This window comes from Nicotiana tabacum, chromosome 6 (genome assembly GCF_000715075.1).
Source record: "Nicotiana tabacum cultivar K326 chromosome 6, ASM71507v2, whole genome shotgun sequence".
NCBI classification, from domain to species: Eukaryota; Viridiplantae; Streptophyta; class Magnoliopsida; order Solanales; family Solanaceae; genus Nicotiana; species Nicotiana tabacum.
The window spans coordinates 130,240,759-130,264,389 of NC_134085.1; the positions used below are offsets into that span (position 1 = coordinate 130,240,759).

The 23,631-nt window shown below is 39.1% G+C and overlaps 1 protein-coding gene across 1 annotated transcript; it reads left to right on the top strand.

Annotated features, from left to right (window-relative positions):
• The first annotated feature begins 14,782 nt into the window (after window positions 1-14,782).
• Window positions 14,783-21,681, top strand: LOC107787050 (uncharacterized). Its single transcript, XM_016608568.2, has 6 exons — window positions 14,783-15,333; window positions 18,521-18,652; window positions 18,794-18,889; window positions 19,060-19,206; window positions 19,991-20,132; window positions 20,486-21,681. The coding sequence occupies exons 1-6, from the start codon at window positions 15,256-15,258 to the stop codon at window positions 21,457-21,459; spliced, it is 1,569 nt and encodes a 522-aa protein (XP_016464054.1). The 5' UTR covers window positions 14,783-15,255; the 3' UTR covers window positions 21,460-21,681.
• Window positions 21,682-23,631: the final 1,950 nt, after the last annotated feature.

Below are 23,631 nucleotides of genomic sequence, written 5' to 3' on the forward strand. Positions count from 1 at the left end.
TCGGTCTTTCCATCTGAGAGCGAATCTCCTTGAGCGAGTGGTCCCTATATTGATCCTTTGATTTAGGAGATTGATATCTTTCCTTTGCGACACGTATCTTCAGTAGTCTGGGCAGACAGAATTCTAGCAGCCTGGAGCTCCTCTAATCTTAGTCCTTCCTTTCTGATTCTCCGTCATCTAGGTTGTCAAATCTTTACATATCTTTTTTCTTTTCTAGAGCTCCTCTAATCTTGGACCTATTCTCCGTTGTCAGATCATTGCATATCTTTTTCTTTCTTTGCTTTTGCTCCTTCCTTTTTTATCTTCTTTCGTGCATCATTGACAAACTTGCTCTCTCTCCTTTGCTTCCGGAATGGTCCTGCAAACAAAGATATGTTATTTTTCATCATTGAAATTTAGATCTAATAGTTTGTCGATGTGAGATTCGCTTAAGGTGTCATATACACCCCCTTAGAACACAGCGTCCTCGTTGAGGTTTGCTCTACCATCGTTCAAGGTTGTACGCGGAGTGATATTGGGGAAATTTTCATACTTACTGACGAATTTAAAAAATATTTCATAATTTACAACTATTAATTGAATAACTGATAACGCCAAAGTATGCCTTATACAAAGACACACACAGACGTAGCAAATATAATCTGAGTAGTTCTGTCCAGAGTCGAACCACAGAGAATTAACCTATCAATTACTTTTGACTGATTTACTAAATTCACAGAATCAATTTTCCCCAAACTTTGTAATTCACAATTGATGATATTTTTAACAACTAAAGTCCGAAAATAATTAACAGCTGAAAATTAACTATGCTTGATGTGTAAACAGTTGGAATAAGGTCTAAGGTAATGGTTTCTTCCGTTGGTGATTTCCTTGGTTGTATGTTTCTTATAGCGATGCCTTAGTTGTCTCTATCAATCAATAACTATCCGGCTATCATAAATCTCTCTCAAGCAATATGATAATTTACTAGACGTACTCTCTCAAGCTACGCTAGTTAGATTCACATTACCGTTCTTTTAGATTGCACCCGAGATATCGTTATCTCTAATCCAATCTCTAAACCCTCGGTTATGACTCTCGTCTATACTCCGGGAGTGATGTTGTTCAAATAACTACCTAAATATGCACTCTCTCTCAAGAAGATACATAATAAATAGGAACGGATAATTGAGGGCCCTTTCAACTAACCACAATCAAAACGTAGATGAACAAATAGAGATTAACAACCAATTCAAACTATATTAATATAACAACCAAGTCATCCCCAACGGGTTTCACCAAAACCTTAGATTAAAGTATTTAGCTACTCATGACAACGTAAGAATAAACTACGAAAATATTCATAATGGAAAATTGCTAGAAAATTAGAAGAGAATAAGAACTATGATGTTTTGGGTGATCTCTCACACTTGTTCTTCTTGCCAAAATAATCTCAAAATAAGCTCCCTCTTCTTGGGCGAGTTTCCTACATCTTATAAGGGTTTTACAAAAGTTTTCCCGAATTGACACTTTGGCCCCTTAAATTCTGGGCTGTGAACTTGTTGCCGCGGCCGTGGCATCGACCGCAGCGCTGACCGCGGAGAACACTGCCTCCAACCGCGGCGCGGACCGCGGTGCATATGCTGGGCCTTTTTGTCACTGCGTTCGTTCTCTTTTTGCTCTTTTGTATTTGGGTACTTCTTGAGTGGGTGTTTTCTTCATGTTATTGCCTCTAAACACTTCATGTTGCTTCCTCACATCTTATATTCCCTGCGAAACCAAATAGCATTAATTAAAGCATTTTATTGGCAACTTACATTATAAAACAACAACAACAAAGCATGGGCAATTATGGTGTAAATAACAACTATATAGCCTATTATCAACACCCCACACTTAAATTATTGCTAGTCCTCGAGCAATTAACCACACTCCATAAAAATTCATTTCCTATGCTTTTCCCTCAATGACTCACGCTATGAACATTTCACAAGAGTTACACCTAGTAGTGAACAGCTTTTACCTCAAGAATCAAGTTTTTCATACCCTGTAACATTTGCACTTACTCAAACCACTCTACACAATAGTCAAGATGCACCTTTCCTTTGTGAATCACATGCCCTCACATCACACAAGAGAGTAGTTCCATATATATAATGATAGTAATAACAATTAGGAACTCAAATAGACAGAATTCGCTCACTCTCCAAAAAGAACATTCACATGCTACAAAGATGCACCATAGGCTTGCCCCTAGTGTAGTACTCGACTAATCGATCCCCACTCAGTCTAAGATCAATAGGACTTTATTTGGTTGTAATGTAGGCTAAGGGACGGGTAGGATACATTTGGATATAGTGACTAACCTCCCTAAGAAATTTTAATACAATTACGTTGAATTTAAAAATGATCATTTTGTAAGCCAACACTCCCCCACATTTATTTAAACATCCCCATACATTAGGTGTAATTTGTACAAGCTACCACTTATTAATCACTACAAAATATATATGAACTTTTTTTTTCGTGGTGCTTTTCTTTTTACGCTTCACATTCTGCGCATTTTCTCTATTTCCATGATTCCACTTCAATACCAAACCACCACCCCACACTTTTGTTTTCACATAATCTCAATACCAATCTAGTACTTAGTGAGTGGGAGGAAAATTGGTTCAAACAGCAGGCTATTCAAGCAAATGGTTAAGGTTCACATTGTGGTTGCCAAAGAAACAGGCTTATAGGCTCAACGGGATTAACTAAGATATAATGCATTCAGGTGGGTTCACTTTATATGTCTGGCTCAACAAAGAAATGTCAATATCACTTCTAAAACCGAATGAAGCTACTATTTTGCTTTTCAAACACACAGAGCAAGTTCTAGGCATCAAATGTACAACATGGAATACAATGATACTCACACCCACATGGCACATGACTCACTCCGGATTAGTTTATCAAAACATTCTCTTTTGAGTGTTCAAGTTAGGTACAAACATACAATTTTTAAGGCACTTAAACAAGATTCAACCCTTGAAGCTAAGCGCTACACTCTAGCGTCTATTGTGTTCAGGTGTAAGAACGCTAAGGGTTTTTCTTTTTCAATTTTAAGCTCGTCACCCATTAATCCTAACCTAAAACAAAAATAAAATCTACCTATATCCGATTCAAGTTAAACCCTTGGAAAAGAACCATGGCCCAAAGAAAAACTAAGGGGGAGTTACTACACTACCTAAGAAATAAAAAATCTTTTTAGTGTTTTCTATAGACTAGCTTCCCTCAAGAAAATTTATCTAAAGAATCCGTCATTAGGAAGAGTCTTTATTTCAAATTTTTTTTCTCTCGACTTAGTCCCTCAAGAACCCCGCTGAAAGAGATCCACCGTCGGGACAAGTCGCTTCTATTTTAACTTCCTAAAAAAAACTGTTACTCTATTTCTAAAGCAACTAACATAAAACAAAAACAAACAGACAATATTCACAAGTACGACATATAACGATGTTTCCCCCACCCCACACTTAAAATTAAGACATGTCCCCATGGCTTGACAATATAAAGAGCAGTGAGGTAAAGAAACTTCCTTGAAGGGTCACTCTTGATCTGAAACTGTGTCTGGGTTAACGTTGCAGGCGCGACCCAGTGCTCTCAACCAACCCATGAATTTCTTTTCCGACTTCACCTGTCGGTCAGCCACAACATCCATGCGAGACCCCAAGTCAGTGACGGAGGTCCGCAGTCCAGTCATTTCTCACTCCAAAGCATCCATCCGAGTGCTTCGGCGTGGCTGTGACAATCCTGCCTCATCCCCTCTAGGAGGGGCTGTGATCTCAACAACTTCAGCAGCATCAGAATCATCCTCAGACTCAGACTTATCAGACGAGTCATCATTGCATCGTACTGGCTCTCGTCCCTCTTGCCCAATTTTTCCCGCTCGGAAAGGGGTTTTTATAGGTAATTTCCCATCAACTCGGGAGTTCTCAGGAACATTAGCAAGGCGGCATATACGGGTGACAAGCGAAGGGAAGTAGTGGCCTTTGCTTAGTTCGGGCGATCGGATGAACATTTCTTCAGAGAGGACTCGGGCGATATCAAACCCTTGGTAAGTCATGAAGTAGTAGATCATAGTGGCCCGTGGCCCATTTATATCGGTGGTATTGCTGGATGGTAGCAACCGAGTGGTGATGACAGTGAGCCAACATTTGGCCTCCCAAGTAAGAGACTTGGAATGCAGAGTCGTCAGTTGTGCTACCCATTTGGGTTGTCTGCCAGGTATACAGATGACCTCCAGAATTCTGTCCTAGTCAACCATCGGGCAACTAGCCATGATGTAATGATCATCACACGTGAATGCGGGGAGGCGATACACTCTGCGGATGACCTCTATAGCAACATTAACCGAGGTGTTGCGCACAGTCACAACCTTGTCCTCGTGTTCTGGCAGGTTTGCATAGAATTCCCTCACTAGCTGAATATTTGCTTCCTCGGGAGCCTCAAAGAAGATGTCCAGCTGACACCTCCGTAGCTCATCAAACATATTGGGGCATTCCCTCACCAAAGCTTTCCTGTCGATATGAACCTCATGGAGTAACTTCCTGGCAAGTTTCTGATTGTACCTTGCCTCTGCTTCTGCAGAGACGAACCGAGTGCTATCAAACCGTGGTGCACTGGTTTTGCCCCTAGCTCGTGAGGAGCCTCCTGGGCCACTACCAGAGGACCCGGTGTTTCGTCTCTTATGGGCTGAACTCATAATACCTGTCAAAACAGAGAAACACATATTAGGATGAGCCTAAAATGTGTGACTATGGGTGGTTACTCAGACTTTACCATAACCATGTCACAACATCTCCTTATATTACCATTGAGGCAATTTCTCAAACACATTATGGGCAAGGCATTATCTTCATATTCATGGCCCCAAGGAATCAAGAAAATTATCCCAATTCAACTATCTACTACACCCACACATTCCACACTCTTTGTTAACCATCACCCACCAACAACACCATTCCAAATATCCAAAACACAGCCCCTTCACCAGATATATGCTAAAAACAAAATTACACTAAAAAGAAGAAGAAGAAGAACTAAACAAAACAAAATCCTATTACTAATACTACATTAGAACAACATGAACTAGCATAATGCAACAAAAATAATAGAAGAAAAAGAGAAGGGGGGTCGGAAACATACCTTGGGGGAAGAAGATAAGGGGTGTTGTGAAGGAGGAAGAAGATGAAGAGAGTATGGAGAGGAGGGTTTGGAGGGGAGGGTTAGAGAGATAGAGAGAGAGAGAGAGAAGTGGGGATTTTAGGAGGGGGGATTGTTTATTTTGATATAGGGAAGGGTTTTAAAATTAAAAAGAAGAGTGGGAAAAATAATAATAATAATAAAAAAAAATAAAAAAATTACAATTCAGCGGACGTCGCCGCGGTCGAGTCTCCCGCGGTCCGAGCCGTGGCCGCGGTGAAAAACTGAATCGTCCAATGATTTTCGCGGTCGACGTCGCGGTCTGCGGTCCTGGCCGCTGTTGCGGCTGGCAAAACTTTTTTTTTTTACACGAAGTTACATACTACACTTACAACATATTCGTGGGTTGCCTCCCACACAGCGCCTGATTTAACGTCGTGGTACGACGCAAGTGATTGAGCCTTCACTCCTCATTCGCATACTGGGGTTCTTTCAAATTGATCACCACTGTATTCCCTTTTTCTTCAGCTATTCCAAGGTAATGTTTCAACCTTTGCCCATTTACCGAGAACTTGTTTGTCCCATCTTCTGACTCAATCTCGATAGCTCCAACTTGCGAACATTTGCACCACTCTAAATGGTCCTGACTATCGAGACTTTAACTTACCCGAAAACAATCTCCCCCTTGAATTATACAATAATACCTTGTCACCGGGTTTGAAATTTCTGTCCACAATGTGCTTATCATGCATCTTCTTCATTCTTTCATTGTAGAGCCTCATGCTCTCAAAGGCTTGATATCTAAATTCTTCCAGCTCATGCAATTCTGTCAGTCGATTTTGTCCAGCTGCTTCATGATCCATGTTCAATTGTTTCAGAGCCCACCAAGCTCGATGTTCTAGCTCCACAGGCAGGTGACAGGCCTTCCCAAATACCAACTTGTATGGTGACATACCTATTGGTGTTTTAAACGCAGTTCTATAGGCCCAAAGTGCGTCATCAAGCTTCTTTTCCCAATCATTTCGTGTGGCATTCACCGCCTTGGTTAGTACACTTTTTATCTCCCTGTTAGACACTTCAACCTTCCCACTGGTTTGTGGATGGTAAGGGGTAGCCACCTTATGTCGTACATCATATTTTGCAAGCAATTTCTCGAAGGCTTTGTTACAGAAGTGAGTGCCTCCATCACTGATGATCGCTCTTGGTATCCCAAATCGGGTGAATATATTCTTTTTCACAAAACCTATCACCACTCTTGCATCATTAGTGGGCAATGATGCAACTTCCACCCATTTAGACACGTAATCCACAACAACAAGTATGTATTTATTGCCAAATGAGCTGACGAAGGGGCCCATGAAGTCAATCCCCCAAATATCAAATACCTCTACCTCTTGAATCGGGTTCATGGGCATCTCGTGGCGACGGGAAATATTCCCAGTTCGCTGACATTCGTCGCAGCCCTTCACCCATAGGTGTGCATCTCTAAACACTGTTGGACAAAAGAACCCGGCCTCTAGCACTTTCGCAGCTGTCCTGGCTCCTCCAAAATGTCCTCTATATGCTGATGCGTGACAAGCCTGCAAAACAGAAGATTGTTCTATCTCGGGGACACACCTCCGAATCATATTATCAACAGAGATTCTAAACAAATAAGGCTTGTCCCAATAATACATGCAGCAATCACGATAAAACTTTTTCTTTTGGACAGATGAAAGGTCATAGGGAACAATACCACAGGCCACGTAGTTTGCAAAATCTGCATACCATGGTGCTTCCTCAAGACTGGCTGCGAGCAGCTGCTCGTCTAGAAAGTTTTCCAGGATCTCTTCGACCTCGACTGATTTTTTAGCTCCTTCAAGTCGCGATAGATGATCAGCGACTTGATTTTCTGTGCCCTTACGATCACGAATTTCGAGGTTGAATTCTTGCAACAGTAGCACCCAACAAATCAGGCGCGGCTTAGACTCCTTTTTATCAATTAAGTACTTGAGTGCTGCATGGTCAGTGTATACAATTACCTTGGAACCAATCAGATATGATCAGAACTTGTCAAACACAAACACCACCGCCAACATCTCCTTCTCCGTCACTGTGTAATTGAGTTGTGCACCGCTTAGCATTCTGCTTGCGTAGTAAATCCGGTGAATCAGCTTATCTTTTCGTTGCCCCAAGACTGCTCCTATAGCATAGTCGCTGGCATCACACATGAGCTCAAATGGTTGCTCCCAGTTGGGTGCAACAATGATGGGTGCAGTGATTAATCTCTTCTTCAGTTCCTCAAATGCCAACCTGCAATCATTAGAAAACACAAAGGGCTGATCCTTTTCAAGGAGTTTGCATAATAGGTTAGCAATTTTGGAAAAATCTTTTATGAAATGCCGGTAGAATCCAGCGTGTCCAAGAAAACTTCTCACCACCTTGACTGAAGCGGGCGTTGGTAACTTCTCAATCACGTCAACCTTAGCATGGTCGACCTCAATTCCTTTACTGGACACTCGATGCCCCAGGACTATACCTTTTTGTACCATAAAATGGCACTTCTCCCAGTTTAGCACTAAGTTTGTCTCCACATATCTTTTAAGCACTCTCCTTAAGTTGTGAAGACAGTCTTCGAATGAATCTCCCACCACGAAGAACTCATCCATAAAGACCTCCATAATATCCTCCACCATGTCTGTGAAGATGGCTAACATGCACCGTTGAAAAGTCGCGGGTGCATTGCAAAGCCCAAAAGGCATTCTCCGAAAGGCAAAGATGCCATACGGACAGGTGAAAGGCATTTTCTCTCTATCTTCGGGGGCTATTGATATCTGATTGTACCCCGAATATCCATCCAAGAAACAGAAGTGCGATCGCCCAGCCAGCCTGTCCAACATTTGGTCAATGAAAGGTAGGGGCGATGGTTCTTCCGGGTGGCTGTGTTCAATTTCCTATAAACCATGCAGATATGCCACCCTGTGACTGTACGAGTTGAGATCAACTCATTATTTTCATTTTTTACAACAGTCATCCCCCCCTTTTTCGACACACATTGGACAGAGCTGACCCAATTACTATCAGAGATGGGGAAGATGATTCCCGCATCTAACCATTTGATTACTTCTTTCTTTACAACCTCTTTTATGTTTGGGTTCAGCTTTCGCTGGTGTTCCCTGGAAGGTCTGTGCCCCTCTTCTAGGAGAATCTTATGCATACAAAAGGCTGGGCTGATACCCTTTATGTCTACCATGGTCCAGCCAATGGCAGTCTTGTTTTCCTGCAGTACCTGTACGAGCCGTTCTACCTGCACATCTAACAAATCGGATGATATGATAACAAGCAAGGTCGAATCAGGGCCTAAGAACACATACCTGAGGTGATCTAGGAGTGGCTTCAGTTCCAACTTTGGTGGTTCCTCTATTGATGGCTTTGCTGGAGGAGTGGCCCTTTTTTCTAGCTCAAGGGACTCGAATTGAGGTTCCCTTGACCAAAATCCTCGGCCTTCCAATGCCATGACCCATTCAGCTAACCCTTCACCATCCATTTCTTGTAAATTCGTCAGACATGCCTCCAATGGATCTTTTACAGTTAGGGTCATATCATCTTCTTGCAGGATTACATCCACCGCTTCCACTAGAGAGCAATTAGCATATTCACTGGGTCTTCTCATAGATTGCTGAACATTGAATATGACTTCTTCATCGTTCAATCTCATTTTTAATTCCCCAGTTTTACAGTCGATCAGTGCTCTCCCCATGGCTAAAAATGGTCTCCCTAAAATAAGGGGTATCTTCTTATCCACCTGACACTCCAAGATAACAAAGTCTGCAGGGAACACGAATTTCCCCACTTGTACCAACACATCATTAAGAATACCAGTGGGCCTCTTCACTGTGCGGTCAGCCAGCTGTAGCAGCATCGAAGTTGGCCTAGCTCTACCAATGCCCAGTTTGGTGTACACAGCCAACGACATCAGATTTATGCTGGCTCCCAAATCATACAACGCCTTTGCAAAGGCATAACTTCCAATTGTGCATGGAATAGTAAAGCTACCTAGGTCCGACATCTTTTGAGCCATCGGTTTTGCCACCACTGCGCTGCAGGTCTGTGTCAAAGTTACAGTGGATAGATCCTGAAAATCAAACTTCCGTGACATTAAATCTTTCATCATCTTAGCATAACCAGGCATCTCCCTCATGGCATCCATCAAAGGAATATTCAACTGAATTTGATGCAGCATCTCTATGAACTTCTTATATTGGTCTGCCTTCTTTTGTTTGACCAGTCTTTGAGGGAAGGGTGCAGGTATCACCCTTTGTGCATTGCTTGTTGGCTTCTCTCTGTTAGAATTTTCTGGCACAAGAGGTGCCACCTGTTCTGCAACTTGCTCATTCATCTTTTCTTTGCCTTTTTCCTCTTGACTCTGCTCAACCACCACTTCAGTAAGTTCTGTTGGTTCCTCTACCTCTAATTGAAATGGAGTGGCTGGTGTAGTGTCCTTGCTGGCTTGTGCAATTTCCTGCTCTCTATCTAAATCTCTCCCATTCCGGAGACTTACTGCCATCAGCTGATTCGGGTTTTGGTCCTTGGGGTTTATGTTTGTGTCTGTAGGCAAAGTTCCCTAAGGACGGTTGTTCAAAGCCATGGACAACTGACCCAGCTGCGTTTTAATATTCTTTATGGCTGAATCATACACTGCCAATTTTTCCTGCACTTTATTATTTGTCCCAATAAGTTGTTGAAGCATACCCCTGATTTCCACCATGTTGTTATCTTGCTGCTGAGGGGGTGGTTGGTATGTCAATTGTTGTTGATTTTGCTGTGGATAGCCCTGTGGTTTTTGATATGGTACTGGCACCAATTGGTTTTGAGGGTGCATACCCCCAGGCTGCTGCATATTAGGCCTGTACTGCTGATTTTGCTGCGGTCTCCACTATTGTGCTCCTTGCCTCCGACCCCCATAGTTGTTGACATAATTTATATCTTCCCTTGCCCTTGATTTTCACCTTCTCCGCTCCATGAACACACATAAGACTGATTAATACAAGGTGTACACAATCCCCCATTTGTTGTATCAACAATGTGCACCTGTTTTGTACCCATCTCATCAATCTTCTTTGTCAATATGCTCATCTGGGTCATGAGTGTGGCCATGTTCTCTGCATGCGAATTATTTGGGTCAAGAGGAACTGAATGCACTATGGGTGCCAGTGTTGTACCTCTAGTCATCCACCCCGAATTTTGTGACATCTTATCGAGAAGGATTTTGCACTCAGTGAATGTTTTACTTAAAAATGCACCTCCAGCTGACGCATCCACATTTGCTTTCAAATTGTCAGCTAGCCCCATGTAGAATCTCTGGCCGAGCATCTGGTCTGGAATGCCATGGTGAAGACACTTCACTAATATCCCTTTAAACCTTTCCCAAGTTTCTTGCAAGGACTCAGAGGGCTGCTGCCTATACTGCAATATGTCATCAATCTGTTTTGTAGTCTTGTTAGGCGGATAAAACTTGTTCAGGAACTACTTGACTAATTCCTCCGAGGCGGTAATAGAGTTGATATGGAGCGAATGTAGCCAAGTCTGAACTTCCCCGATTACCGAGAATGGAAACAATAGCAGCTTGATAGCTTCCGGAGTTGCATTTGGCTGCCTTTGGGTCATACAAATTGACAAAAAATTCTTCAAATGTTGTTGCGGGTCTTTAATGTGTGACTCGGAGAACGGTCATTTATTCTGCAGCAGATGCAGCATGTTGTTGGTGATCTGGAATGTCTCCGCTTGAATTGCGGGCATAGCTATGGCAGTTGCCATATTATCAGCTGTGGTTTGTGCCCAGTCATAAAGTGCAGCTTCGGGCACAAGAGGTGCCACTCTTCTGACATTTAATTCAGCTGGCTCATTCCTGACGTTTCCGTTGACGTTATCTACGTCACCCATGTCAAATTCGAGTTGGTGTGATTGTTGAAGTCTTTTGTTGGCACGGTTCAATGCCCTGAATGTTTTCTCGGGGTCTGAGAGTCCTTCTAGCAGTTCTCCAGTCCTCAAAGAACTTCTAGGCATACACCTGCTTTCCACAAGAGTTCATATGTTAGAATTTCAATGAAAATATTGGGTATAGAGAAAACTGACTACACTTAAAATTTGTGTACTTCTCTTAATTGTAATTGATAACACCGTTAATTCCCCGGCAACGACGCCAAAATTTGATAACGCCAAAGTATGGCTTATACAAAGACACACACGGACGTAGCAAATATAATCTGAGTAGTTCTGCCCAGAGTCGAACCACATAGAATTAACCTATCAATTACTATTGACTGATTTACTAAATTCACAAAATCAATTTTCCCCAAACTTTGTAATTCACAATTAATGATATTTCTAACAACTAAAGTCCGAAAATAATTAACAGCTAAAAATTAACTATGCTTGATGTGTAAACAGTTGGAATAAGGTCTAAGGTAATAGTTTCTTCCGTTGGTGATTTCCTTGGTTGTACGTTTCTTATAGCGATGCCTTAGTTGTCTCTATCAATCAATAACTATCCGGCTATCATAAATCTCTCTCAAGCAATATGATAATTTATTAGACGTACTCTCTCAAGCTACGCTAGTTAGATTCACATTACCGTTCTTTTAGATTGCACCCGAGATATCGTTATCTCTAATCCAATCTCTAAACCCTCGGTTATGACTCTCGTCTATACTCCGGGAGTGATGTTGTTCAAATAACTACCTAAATATGCACTCTCTCTCAAGAAGATACATAATAAATAGGAACGGATAATTGAGGGCCCTTTCAACTAACCACAATCAAAACGTAGATGAACAAATATAGATTAACAACCAATTCAAACTATATTAATATAACAACCAAGTCATCCCCAACTGGTTTCACCAAAACCTTAGATTAAAGTATTTAGCTACTCATGACAACGTAAGAATAAACTACGAAAATATTCATAATGGAAAAATTGCAAGAAAATTAGAAGAGAATAAGAACTATGATGTTTTGGGTGATCTCTCACACTTGTTCTTCTTGCCAAAATAATCTCAAAATAAGCTCCCTCTTCTTGGGCGAGTTTCCTACATCTTATAAGGGTTTTACAAAAGTTTTCCCGAATTGACACTTTGGCCCCTTAAATTCTGGGCTGTGAACATGCCGCCGCGGCGTCGACCGCGGCGCTGACCGCGGAGAACACTGCCTCCAACCGCAGTGCGTGTGCTGGGCCTTTTTGTCTCCGCGTTCTTTCTCTTTTTGCTCTTTTGTGTTTGGGTACTTCTTGAGTGAGGTGTTTTCTTCACGTTATTGCCTCTAAACACTTCATGTTGCTTCCTCACATCTTATATTCCCTGCGAAACCAAATAGCATTAATTAAAGCATTTTATCGACAACTTACATTATAAAACAACAATAAAGCATGGACAATTATGGTGTAACTAACAACTATATAGCCTATTATCAATAACATATTCTACAACATAAACATAGTAAATGTTATATCCCTCAAACATATTCTACGGTAGATTTCCTATAAATTAGGAACTAGTTTTAAAAGTATCCCATATTAATGCAATCTCCAACTAAAAACAAACACCAAAAAGTAAGGGACTATCCTTATTTAGGGTAACAAAAAGCAAATCAATATAAAATGCAATTAATTATTTCCTAAACAATCTCCTTCTCCAATATCCTCTTCTCCTTCGACTATAGGATATCCTCGTATATTTTTTTCTTTTTGTTCCTAGAAGTGTAACTTTCAGTCATTTTATACAAGGTATAGTATTGATGGTATATTGGCTTTGACCAAACTCCACTTTTCAATTAAAAAAATTCTTTGATTCCAATATGAGTCAATATTACCTCAAATATGTATGCACACACAAATACAGCATCTATATACCTTTTTATATTTGGATAATGTCCAACACATATTATTTGTACGTTTAGTATACTTAATATACGTCATCATTATTTGTTTTACATTTGGAGTAATATATAACATAATCTATTTGCATACGTATAGTATACCTAATATATATTATTTATATTAGCACTAATATATCACATTTATTATTTATATTCGTATACTATACCAAATATATATTAATCCTATTAGTACACTATAGCTATAGTAATATATATTATATTATCAGTATATTATATCTATAGTATATATATTAGATATATTATATGTATATATATAATAAACTATACATAAATATGGTGATATAGTATATATGGGACGGCTGATATAGTAGAAAAGGGAAAAGGAGGTCCGGGACATTGGGATATAACAAAGTATTAATTAATGGAGAAATTAGACGAAAAATTGATATAGTAAATGGTTTTAGGTGAGAGATAATCTTGAGAGAGATATTCTGAAAATTTTAAGAGAGAGATTTTAGGATATGAAAATTTGTATATAATTTAATTAAAAGGTAAAATTTTAAAATAAATTGTATTAGATGTAATTTTGTAAAAGTAGTTATAGGGAATTTAAATAAGTCTTACAAAGATTGTATTCCATGTAAATTCCTCGTGATTTTAATACCATATATAACAGTCCAGCCCACTAGTCTAGACCCAAAACGAAGTCGGCTGTTAGACATTTGGAACAACGTTTGGTTGGATTTGAACAAAAAAGAACTTTTAAACGTGAACTTTATTTATATTAAAGATTTGTCAATAAAAATAGTTATTTCATTTAAAATATTAACTAGTATTCCAAGAATGCCACCCTAAATCAAGCCCTAGGTGAAGGTGCATGGCCATTAATTTGTGCCCCATTAATAGAGGACGAACTAACAAGAGGAAAATAAAATATATACTGTACTGTAGTAGAGAACTCCATTACCGGCACGCTAAAATATGGAAGTTGTAGTAATTGTTCTTTGTAATTTATTCTCTTGGGGACCCCACCATTTATTATTCTACTATGGATGATTCTAGACGAGCTTGGACTGTAGGGGACACTGTGTAATCCCTTCAACTTCAACGTACCTAGATAGCAGCCTAATGGACTACTCCATTTCTGTCCGGGCTTTAGCCCCGGTTGCTGAAATACTCTGCTAAAGAGTGCCAGTATCGCTATTTAGCAGGTCAATCTTCGATTAATTTCTTTTTAATATCAATAGTATGTACTAATTTGTTGTTTTAACATTTAATATCCAAATCACATGGAAAGATGTACTCTAATTTCTTTTCTATTATCCCTTTTCCTTTTTTGGGTAAAGACAAGCCAGTGAATAGTAAAGAAGGTAAACGAATGAGACTTGGCTTTTGACGAAATCAGAACCATGCCCCTAATTCGTTCAAAAATAAATTGGGTCCATTAAACTTGGATCTCCATTTTACTTCGTTTTGCTCTTTGATACTATACTTTTTTTATATATTTAAAAAATGAATTAAATACCAAACCTAAAGCCACACATCTGATTAGTATGGGGAGTCTAAAGACTGAAATTTCCAACCACCGTCCACTAACTCCGACAGCGCGTTAATGGAGCCAGGAAAAATGCCAAATATAATAAGAAAAATAAAAAAGATGAAATGTAGAACAAGGAAATTCCACCTACCAGTAACTTTCTGAGTTTTTTTTTTCATTGTCCAACTGCCACTTGCACATTTGAGGTGTCAAAAAAATAAAAGAGAGGAGAGAACACACTATTAAAACCAAAACGAAGAAAAAGAAGTAGAAAGATAGGATTAAAAAATCATCATAAAGAACGTTTGGTTTACCTCGAATTGCAAGTTTTCAAACCGAACAAGTTTGGCAAACACGTGGTTGTGATGCTATTTGTCCGATTCTCCATCCCCTAACCCCAACCCCACCACCCTCCCTCCCCCATTATGACCCTATTTCCTCTACTCATCACTTTATACTCTGTTGAGTCAAAGAAAGAGTAGACATGACACATAGTGGAGTCTTGCAGCCTTCGTTCTACCCATATTCACACTTTGTAAAAGGGGTTGGAGCGTTCTTGACTTTTCAGGACAAGTAAAAAAGAAGGCATCTTTATTTTGTTTTCTTTTGTTGTTGGGGGTTTTATTTGGAGATCGAATTAAAATTGTTGGGTAAGTGGTTAATTTAGGTGGGATTGTGAGATGGAAAAGAAAAGGTCTTTGCCTGATTGGCTTCCTGCTGGATGGAAGGTGGAATTCAGAAAAGGAAAGAAAGAGAAGGTGCTTTCTTGCTTAATCTTCCATTTTGCTTATTTTTTTTTAAAAAAAAATTCTTGTTTATTTTGCTTTTGGCTAATAAAAATTGATTCTTTGTTTGATTCTTTTATGATTTCTGATTTTCCTGCTTCAACTATAATTTCTGTTGTTCTTGGCCTAATCTGTATTGTTTTGGGCACACAACCACAACTTTGCTTCACCTAACTATTTCAGTAACTAAGGGCTATTACTTTGTCTTCTCCTTGTAGCAAGAATTGGCAAGATTGATGCATGCTTCACCTGTATAGACAAAATAGGCAAAGTAATTGAACTTTGTTAGGGACGCTTTGTCGAGGTACATGCAAGCTTATTCGGACACCACAACCAGTTAAAAAGAAAGAAAAATAACAGGACAATTTGTGCGAGTTAGTCTTCTTGCTTTAACAAGGTTTAACTGAAGAGATGTTAGTTTGCTTGTGGCTGAAGCGTGTAATGCATTCAAATTGCACTTGCATGTCTAATAAGAACTGTTGCCAGTATACTACCGCGTAAAAGGGCAAAGCATTTGTTGAACCTCGTAAAGCCTTGGGTAGCATATATGAACGGCCTAGTTCTAGTGATTGGTTGAACTTTAGTATATAAGCCTCTTATGCATCATTTTTCACCTGTGGCCAGTGATACATCACATACCAAATTGTCTCTGTCAAGACTTCCTTTATATCAATTTTACTTTTGCGGGAAGTGGGTTGCTGGGGTGGTCTTGAGGAGTCATAGTAGTGTGATATGTCAGCCATTGCATGTCAAGTTTAATCATTTTGATTTGGTCCTCAACTATTGTCTCCTCTATATCAAGGATTAAATTCCCTTGGTCAGATTATGTAATGGATTGAATGATCTTAGCTTTATGGTAAGAAGCGTCGTGTCTTGTCCTTGGTGAGATATCAGAGGCGGATCCAAGATTTGGAGGTTGCCGGTCCGATATTTTTTTGAACATTAAAGTGTTACTATGCACATAGTCCAAATAATAAGGTAAACATTTGGTCGATTTGATCAACCTTAGGCTTCAATTCGAATTATTTGCCTTTTCAATTTATATAGAAAAATAGATCGAACGAAACAAATGAACTATAATTATGACTACATGGAACAAATTATATGACTTCCAGCAATATTACTAGTATCATAAATTTTTTCCTTCCTATATAGTGCTCTATAAATGCCTTCATTATTAATCGATCTATATGTAGAAGATTTTAAATTTTCAAGCACTCTTTTGCATAGCTAGCCAGAAGAGATCAAACACTCTTCTTTGAGTTCAAGAAGAAAAGAGACAGAAGAAATCATGCCCTTTGTAAATTTTCATACATGTACGAAAGAGAAGTTCAGAATAGTGATCTCTAAATTACTTGTCCATTTTAAGGGAGTGGTATTTAGATCAACCCTAATCCCATGATATTTTCTCTTTTCTTTACTTACCCTTTCTTTTTGGGTGCAGATGCAGAGTTAATTGGTACAAAAAATTAGAAAAGAAAAATGAGAGATAAAATGGAATAACAACATGCATCCACAACAACCTATTAAAGGAAAATGTCAGCTAGTGATCAATCCAAAGTGAAACAAAATTTGAGTTTGAGAAAATAGGAGAAAAAAGTTAAAAAGAAATTAGAAGATGAGACAGGAACAATTATTTCCAGAAACTAGAAGAGAATTAGTGTAGTTGCGTGGATGCTACGAAATTTAGATATTTAGAGGAAGAAAGACATTGATAAAGGAAGGGGAGAACACCTTATCAAAAAAAAAAAAAAAAGGAAGGGAAGGGAAGAACAATTAGAGAAAGAATAAGAAAAAGCACGCCAAAAGTGTTGGAAAAAGTCTCCAATAAGGCTCGATTCCTCAACACCAAGGAGGAAATTCTAACTTTTTGCCACTAGCACCTTGGTATCTTTTGTTACTCCGGGTGGCACTACAAAATAATTATACTTTTTCTTGTATACAGATACATATATATACACACTGTTTTGGCCGAATCTGCGGGTGGCGTACCACCCCCTCGGGCCTTAATAGATCCGCCCCTGGTGATGCTAAACGGTTCTCACGTTTGATGCCTTTGGTTTTTTCTTTTATTCTTGTTTTTGCTTATTCTCTGTCTCTGAATCTTTCAACATTATTCCAGCCACTAAAATTGATCATATATTGGAACTTTACACAGGAACTAGACATGATTCGCTGCTTCTGCTATTTAAATTGTAGCAATTGTAGCAAGCTATAGCATGTTCTTTTTTCCCAAAGTCAGTCTCCTAGCATCTTAATCCCCTAATCCTTTAATTTTCTTAAACCATCCATTATGCTGATATTACTGTGGCACATCTTCAAGCTGCTGTAATCTAAGATTTTGTCTTGTACATTGATGCATATTTTATGTCGTTTGATTTGGGTGACCTGCTATTTTCTTTATGGAGGATAACCTGCTTATTGTTCATTTGGTGTTTTAGGAGTAGGGAGACACAAATGAATCTGATGTTCCATTTTGTTTAATGAGGAGAGAATTCAAGATTCTTTAAAAGTGTGTGGCAGGGAGTCAGCTCAGTTACAAAGTCTGCTGTCTTACAACCCAAACTGTAGAGCAATTTTGAAAGATTCTACGCCTTCAAATACCTTTCCCTATCTCATATCACTTTAACCACTTCATCTTAGCCTTACTGCCAAAATGGACAAACTGCATAATGCAATATTTTTTAATAGCTAATACCAAGTCTGCGATATTTGCTGTATGCCATTATAATTCTCTTTTACAGAAAAACGTATAGGTAATGGGTGGATTATATTTCTTCTTTAAGAAGGTATATGTAGCTCTATAACAGTCCTAACCCTCTTATCCATGCCAACCTAGTTCTCACGCCACCACTTGCAACTTTCCTTGCTGTGCTATATCTTCTTCCTAATACTCAGTATGAAGCATTGCTCTTTTACCTCTTGAAAGTCATGTGAGGGCTTCGTTGATTCTAACTTAAAGAAATGGGGTGCATAAATTGCTAATGGCAGTTCCTGAGATTGAGTCATAAAAGTTTCTTTTCTCCCGCCTTGAATCCATGCACATTTAAGAATGGAAAAGTGAAAACAATAATATTGTTATTCCTCTCCTTTTTGCTGGTTCCTGACATGTAAACATGCATTCTGCATTTCTGAGTGTATCTATTGTGTTTAATTGCAGTGGTATAGTGATCCCTCAAAAGAACTCAAATTCAACTCTAAGACGGACGTTCTTCGCTATCTCAGCAGTGTTGGCAGTAATTGTTCTAAAAGTTCTAATACGAAGGAGATGGAGAAGAAAGACACTGGAAAGGTGTCATTGGTTAATACATGTTTTCTACCATGATAGTGCAACCTTCTTTTCCCCCTTCTGTAGGGGAAACCTCCATTATATGGAAGTTCCCTCTCTCCTATTTTTTGCCCCCTTACAGTTCTCTTTTTTTCAACGATACAGTTTTCAACTGGGAAGGCTGCATCAGAAGGGTTACCACCAGGATGGATTAAGGAAATGAGGGTCAGGAGAAAGGGGCACAAAATCAGGAAAGATCCGGTACTAACTCCCTCGTTATTTTCATATTTCAACATCAACCAGCTTAGCAATTACTGGAAATGCAAATCCTTAACCTCTATTTTAAATTCAAATGTACTCCTTGGCTTATATCTTTCAATTACATTCTACTTGGAGTATGTGCTTATGTAATTACTGAACTACCTTTGCAGTATTATATTGACCCCGTCAGTGGACAAACTTTCCGCTCTATGAAGGAAGTTTCTCGGCTCCTTGAAACTAGAGAGTCGGGAAGAATTGAATCCAAGCCGGGGGATCAATGTCCTGGCACTTCAGAACTGGGAGAACCTTTTTCAACTGTAAGTGTGGATGTTTTTCACATGTTAGTTCTCATTTACTGGTATTATCCTTTACTGTGGTAGTTAAAAAAATCCTATATTTCCATAAGCTAGTTAGATTCCAAGACCTGTTTAAAATGATTTACGGACGTAATTAGTAATTTTCTGAATTAATGTGGTGTCAAAGAAAATTAAATTGTATGATGAAATTACACCTCAAATTGCTGGAATTTAGACAAGTAGTACATTAGAGATCATGATATCTATGTTAGTGCATGTGCTCATACTTGTACTTTTTCACTGACTTGGCCTTAGAAAAGAAGGTACAGTTCATATCCTACAAGCTTATTAGACATTCGTAAACCAACTGTTTACACCTGACTGTACGAATCTTTGTGAGGTTGTGGATATTAGCTGATCTAATTTGAGAGGAGAAAGCTCCCCAAAAAAAACATTCTATCTGTTGTCTTTTTGTCATTCTAAGCGTTTTTTGGTGATTTGATATGTAGCATCTTCTGGTCTCCATTTTGTTTGTATAAATAGTGGAGGAGGTCAGACTCTTAATACAGTGAATTCTTCATCAAATTATTAAACCTCACAACCTCATTTTTTGTTATAATCACTTGAAACTGTTGATTATATTCCCATTGCAAAAAGGGCACACTCCCCACACATAAAACTAGTGAGCAAGACTTCAAACCACTAGCAGCAACTGGAACAACAACAACAACAACTATGGTAATGCTTCAAATTCTCCATGGTAATTCTTCGCGATCTAATCTTTTTGTTTGTTTCTGGTATTTAGTTGACTGCTGAAGCTGACAAGCAGATATCGCTAGACAGTGATGCATCTGGCAAGGAAGTTGATTTGAGTCGGAAGCTGAAGTTGGGTGCTGAACATATGGTGCATTCCGGTTGTGTAGAAGGCAGTGTATCATCCTTTGAAGGTATTATTCAGAATTGAAAAGTTCTAAAATTTCAGTTTGATATGAAGTATTTAATGCTTTATTTATGTTCTAAAGTCATCTAGTTATTATAAGTTTCCTTCCATTCCTCAGGTATAAATTTCGTTGTGAATTCAAGAATTAATTTACTGCTGAAATTCTTGGGGAAAAAGATTTTAATATGATGGACTTTGATACTGCAGCCTCTAGATGGGTCAAGAGATATCATTTAATGTCATCAAAATTCAAATACATGCACTCATTTAAAGAAAAAAAAATTATTATATGCATGTCAAGTGTTTTTTAGTAGTTTATCAAAGTTAGTGGTTTTAATTTGGAAGTGAGAAATATTTCAGGTTTAGGAGGTGCTGTACCAGAGAATGCGGAAGAGGAGGATGATGGTAAAGTTGTTTCAGATCCTGTTAGTGGAGAAAATCAAGAAAAGCCATCACAAGATGGAGTGGAAAAGCATGACCAGAAAGCAATCCAGCGTAAACGAAAAAAGGGTATGAACTTGACTCACAGAAAATCAAAACGGCTTGCTGGTATTAAAGCTGATACATCTCTTCAGCTCCGAACAAATAATCAAGTCCATCTAGCCACAGTAAGACAGGAGGAAGAGACACAAGCTGCCACCACTAATAACCCTGTGAATTTTGTTGATACCAGTAAGCATGTTGCTACTGCAATAACTGGTACTATCAACGAGAAGGCAGAGATTGGGAATGTGACCAGCAAAAGGCAACAAGACGTTGTTACTTTGCCGCTAAAGGAGCGAGAACTGCCTTCTCCAGCTGAACCTGCAAAAACAAACCTTGCTAGCTGCAAAGGAGATAAGAAAGGTGAAACAGCTCTCGAGTCATCTTTAAGTGACATTTGGACGGATCCATGCATAGAATTTGCAATAAAAACTCTAACTGGTACAATTCCGGTCATAAATGAAAAGAAAGTGGATAAGATCCCAGGTTCCAGTCCGAGCATGTCTTCTGTTAATACTCCTTCCACTGCGGGCTTACCTTCTGATGAAATATGGGCAGATCCTTGCTTCATGTTTGCAGTCAAGACTCTTACTGGTGAAATACCAATAGGGGACGACTTATGCTCTCAGAATATAGTACAGCAGCAATTCACTTCATCACAGTTCCAAGGAAATAATGGCGTAGTATTACCAAACATCAGATGTGAAGAGTTTGGCAAGGCCAATCTTTCACATTTTGGAGCACCGGAAAAGGCTTTGTACAAGCAACAGCCTGCAGTAGCAGCCCCCAACGCATATCAAAATTGTTGGTTTACAAAATTTGGTCCTCGTCGGCCTTCACCACTTTGCTGAGATAGACTATTATAGATTGTAACCTAGCTTAGGAAGTTCAACCTAGCTTGTAGTAGTATTGTAATTTGTAACACAGTGCCTAAGTTAGCATCAGGGTCTTCCACTGTGAACTCAAAATTTTAAGGCAGCTAGAGCTGCAGTAAAAACTATGATGTAAAAAAATTATTCATGGCCGGAGTGCCTGTTTCCTGTGTATTTTTCTTGATTGGGAACACTTGTCGCTAGTTCGAGCAGCTGTTTTCGTCCATTTTGACTAAAAGCTAAAACAACTGTTAAAAGTATTTTCTGAAGGGAATCCATATCCTTGTGCCTCAGAATTTTTGGTCAAGGATGCATGTGCTTGATTGATATATCCAAATAACTTCATATCAAGCACTGTACCTAAAAGGCAACTTTAGTTGGAGAATGGCAACTGAACTAAGTACTAGTTGAGTAGTAAATGAATCAAGCTATTCACATATGCAGTTTAACTTTATTACTTGATAGAGTTTCTTCACTATTTTTACAGCTTGTATGAGCTAAAATTGACGAAGAGTTCCTCTGTCCAAATTGTTTAATATAAACTTCGGTTACAAAAATGGAAATTAATTAATCTTAAGTCTATTAATTAACTTTATCTTTGAAAACCATATGAAAATTATTACTAACTCCATACTTCAACACAGCAATACAAGTACCAAACGCTAAGTGATGGTCACAGGCAAAGGTGAGGAATTTTCAATTTTCCAATTCTTATGTAGCCTCTAAGTTTAGCTTCTAGTCGCTTTGACAATAATTATTACTACTAACTCCATACTTCAACATAATAAAAGCACCTAACGGCAAGTGAAGGTCACAGGAAAATATGGGAGTTTTCCAATTTTTGGGTAGTCTCTAAGTTTACTGGTCTGATAGGCAGCGTGCCTTTTTGAACCTAAAGATGGGGATCGAAACTCACTCAAAGTTTTCTGCAGATTTCCGAGGATATGACCCTTGATAGGAAGGTCTGGAGGTTGGTACAATCAAAAAGGAATAGTAAGCAAATCTCTAAGAAACCAATGAAGAGAATGGTTTCTGAACAAGTATTTGCAGAGGGTAAATTGAGAGTTCAGAAAATAGAGAAGAGAGAAAGAAGATTGATTTTATTATCATAACCCCTAACTGGTACAACCAATCTCCTATGTATCCTGTATCTAATAACAGACTGACCTTGCACTTAACCGACTAACTAAACCGTTATTAGCAATATGGTAATTGACAACTATATCCCTTACTTATTACAGCAGTGACAAAAATACCCTCTTGTATAAAATGAATATAACAACTATTCCCCCCTCGAAATGATCCTTGTCCTCAAGGATTGAAATGAGGAAACTGTTGCTGCAGGGCTTGTAAATCCATCCAGGTGTTATCAGCAGTTGAGCAATTGAACCACTTGACAAGAACTTGAGTGACTGGTCGGTGGTGCTTGTGGACCATTCTTCTTTCCACAATAGCCTCAGGTTCCAACAGAATGTGACAATTAGAAGATAATGAAATAGGAAGGTAAGGAAGCACTGGCTTATCTCCCAGCTTCTTTTTCAACTGCGACACATGAAAAGTGTGGTGAATTTTGGCATTAGGGGGAAGATCCAGCTGATATGCAACCTGCCCGATCTTCTTGATCACCTGAAATGGACCAAAATACTTTGGACTGAGCTTAGAATAATCATCCCAACGCATCGAAATTTGTCTATAAGGTTGCAATTTAATGTACACCCAATCATCAACTAGGAAGGACCTCTCTGATCTTCTTTTATCTGCTTGCATTTTCATCTTGTCTGGAGACAATTTTAAATGATGCTTCAACACCCTGATTGTGGATTCCCTTGCTTGTAAGCTTCTGTCAACAGCCTCCACCATTGAACTCTGAGGTAAATATGGGAGATGGAGAGGAGGGCTCTGTCCATACAATACCCCATAAGGCGTAGTTCTAGTGGAGTTGTGAAAGTTGGTGTTGTACCACCATTCAGCAAGTGGCAACCAAGCTGCCCAATTCTTTGGTCTATCTCCACACATACACCTCAAATATCCTTCTAGACACTTGTTAATAGCCTCCGTTTGCCCATCACTTTGAGGATGGTAGGCTGTAGAATGATGCAAGGTGACTCCTTGAAGGCCAAAGAGCTCCTGCCAAAATTTACTCAAGAATAT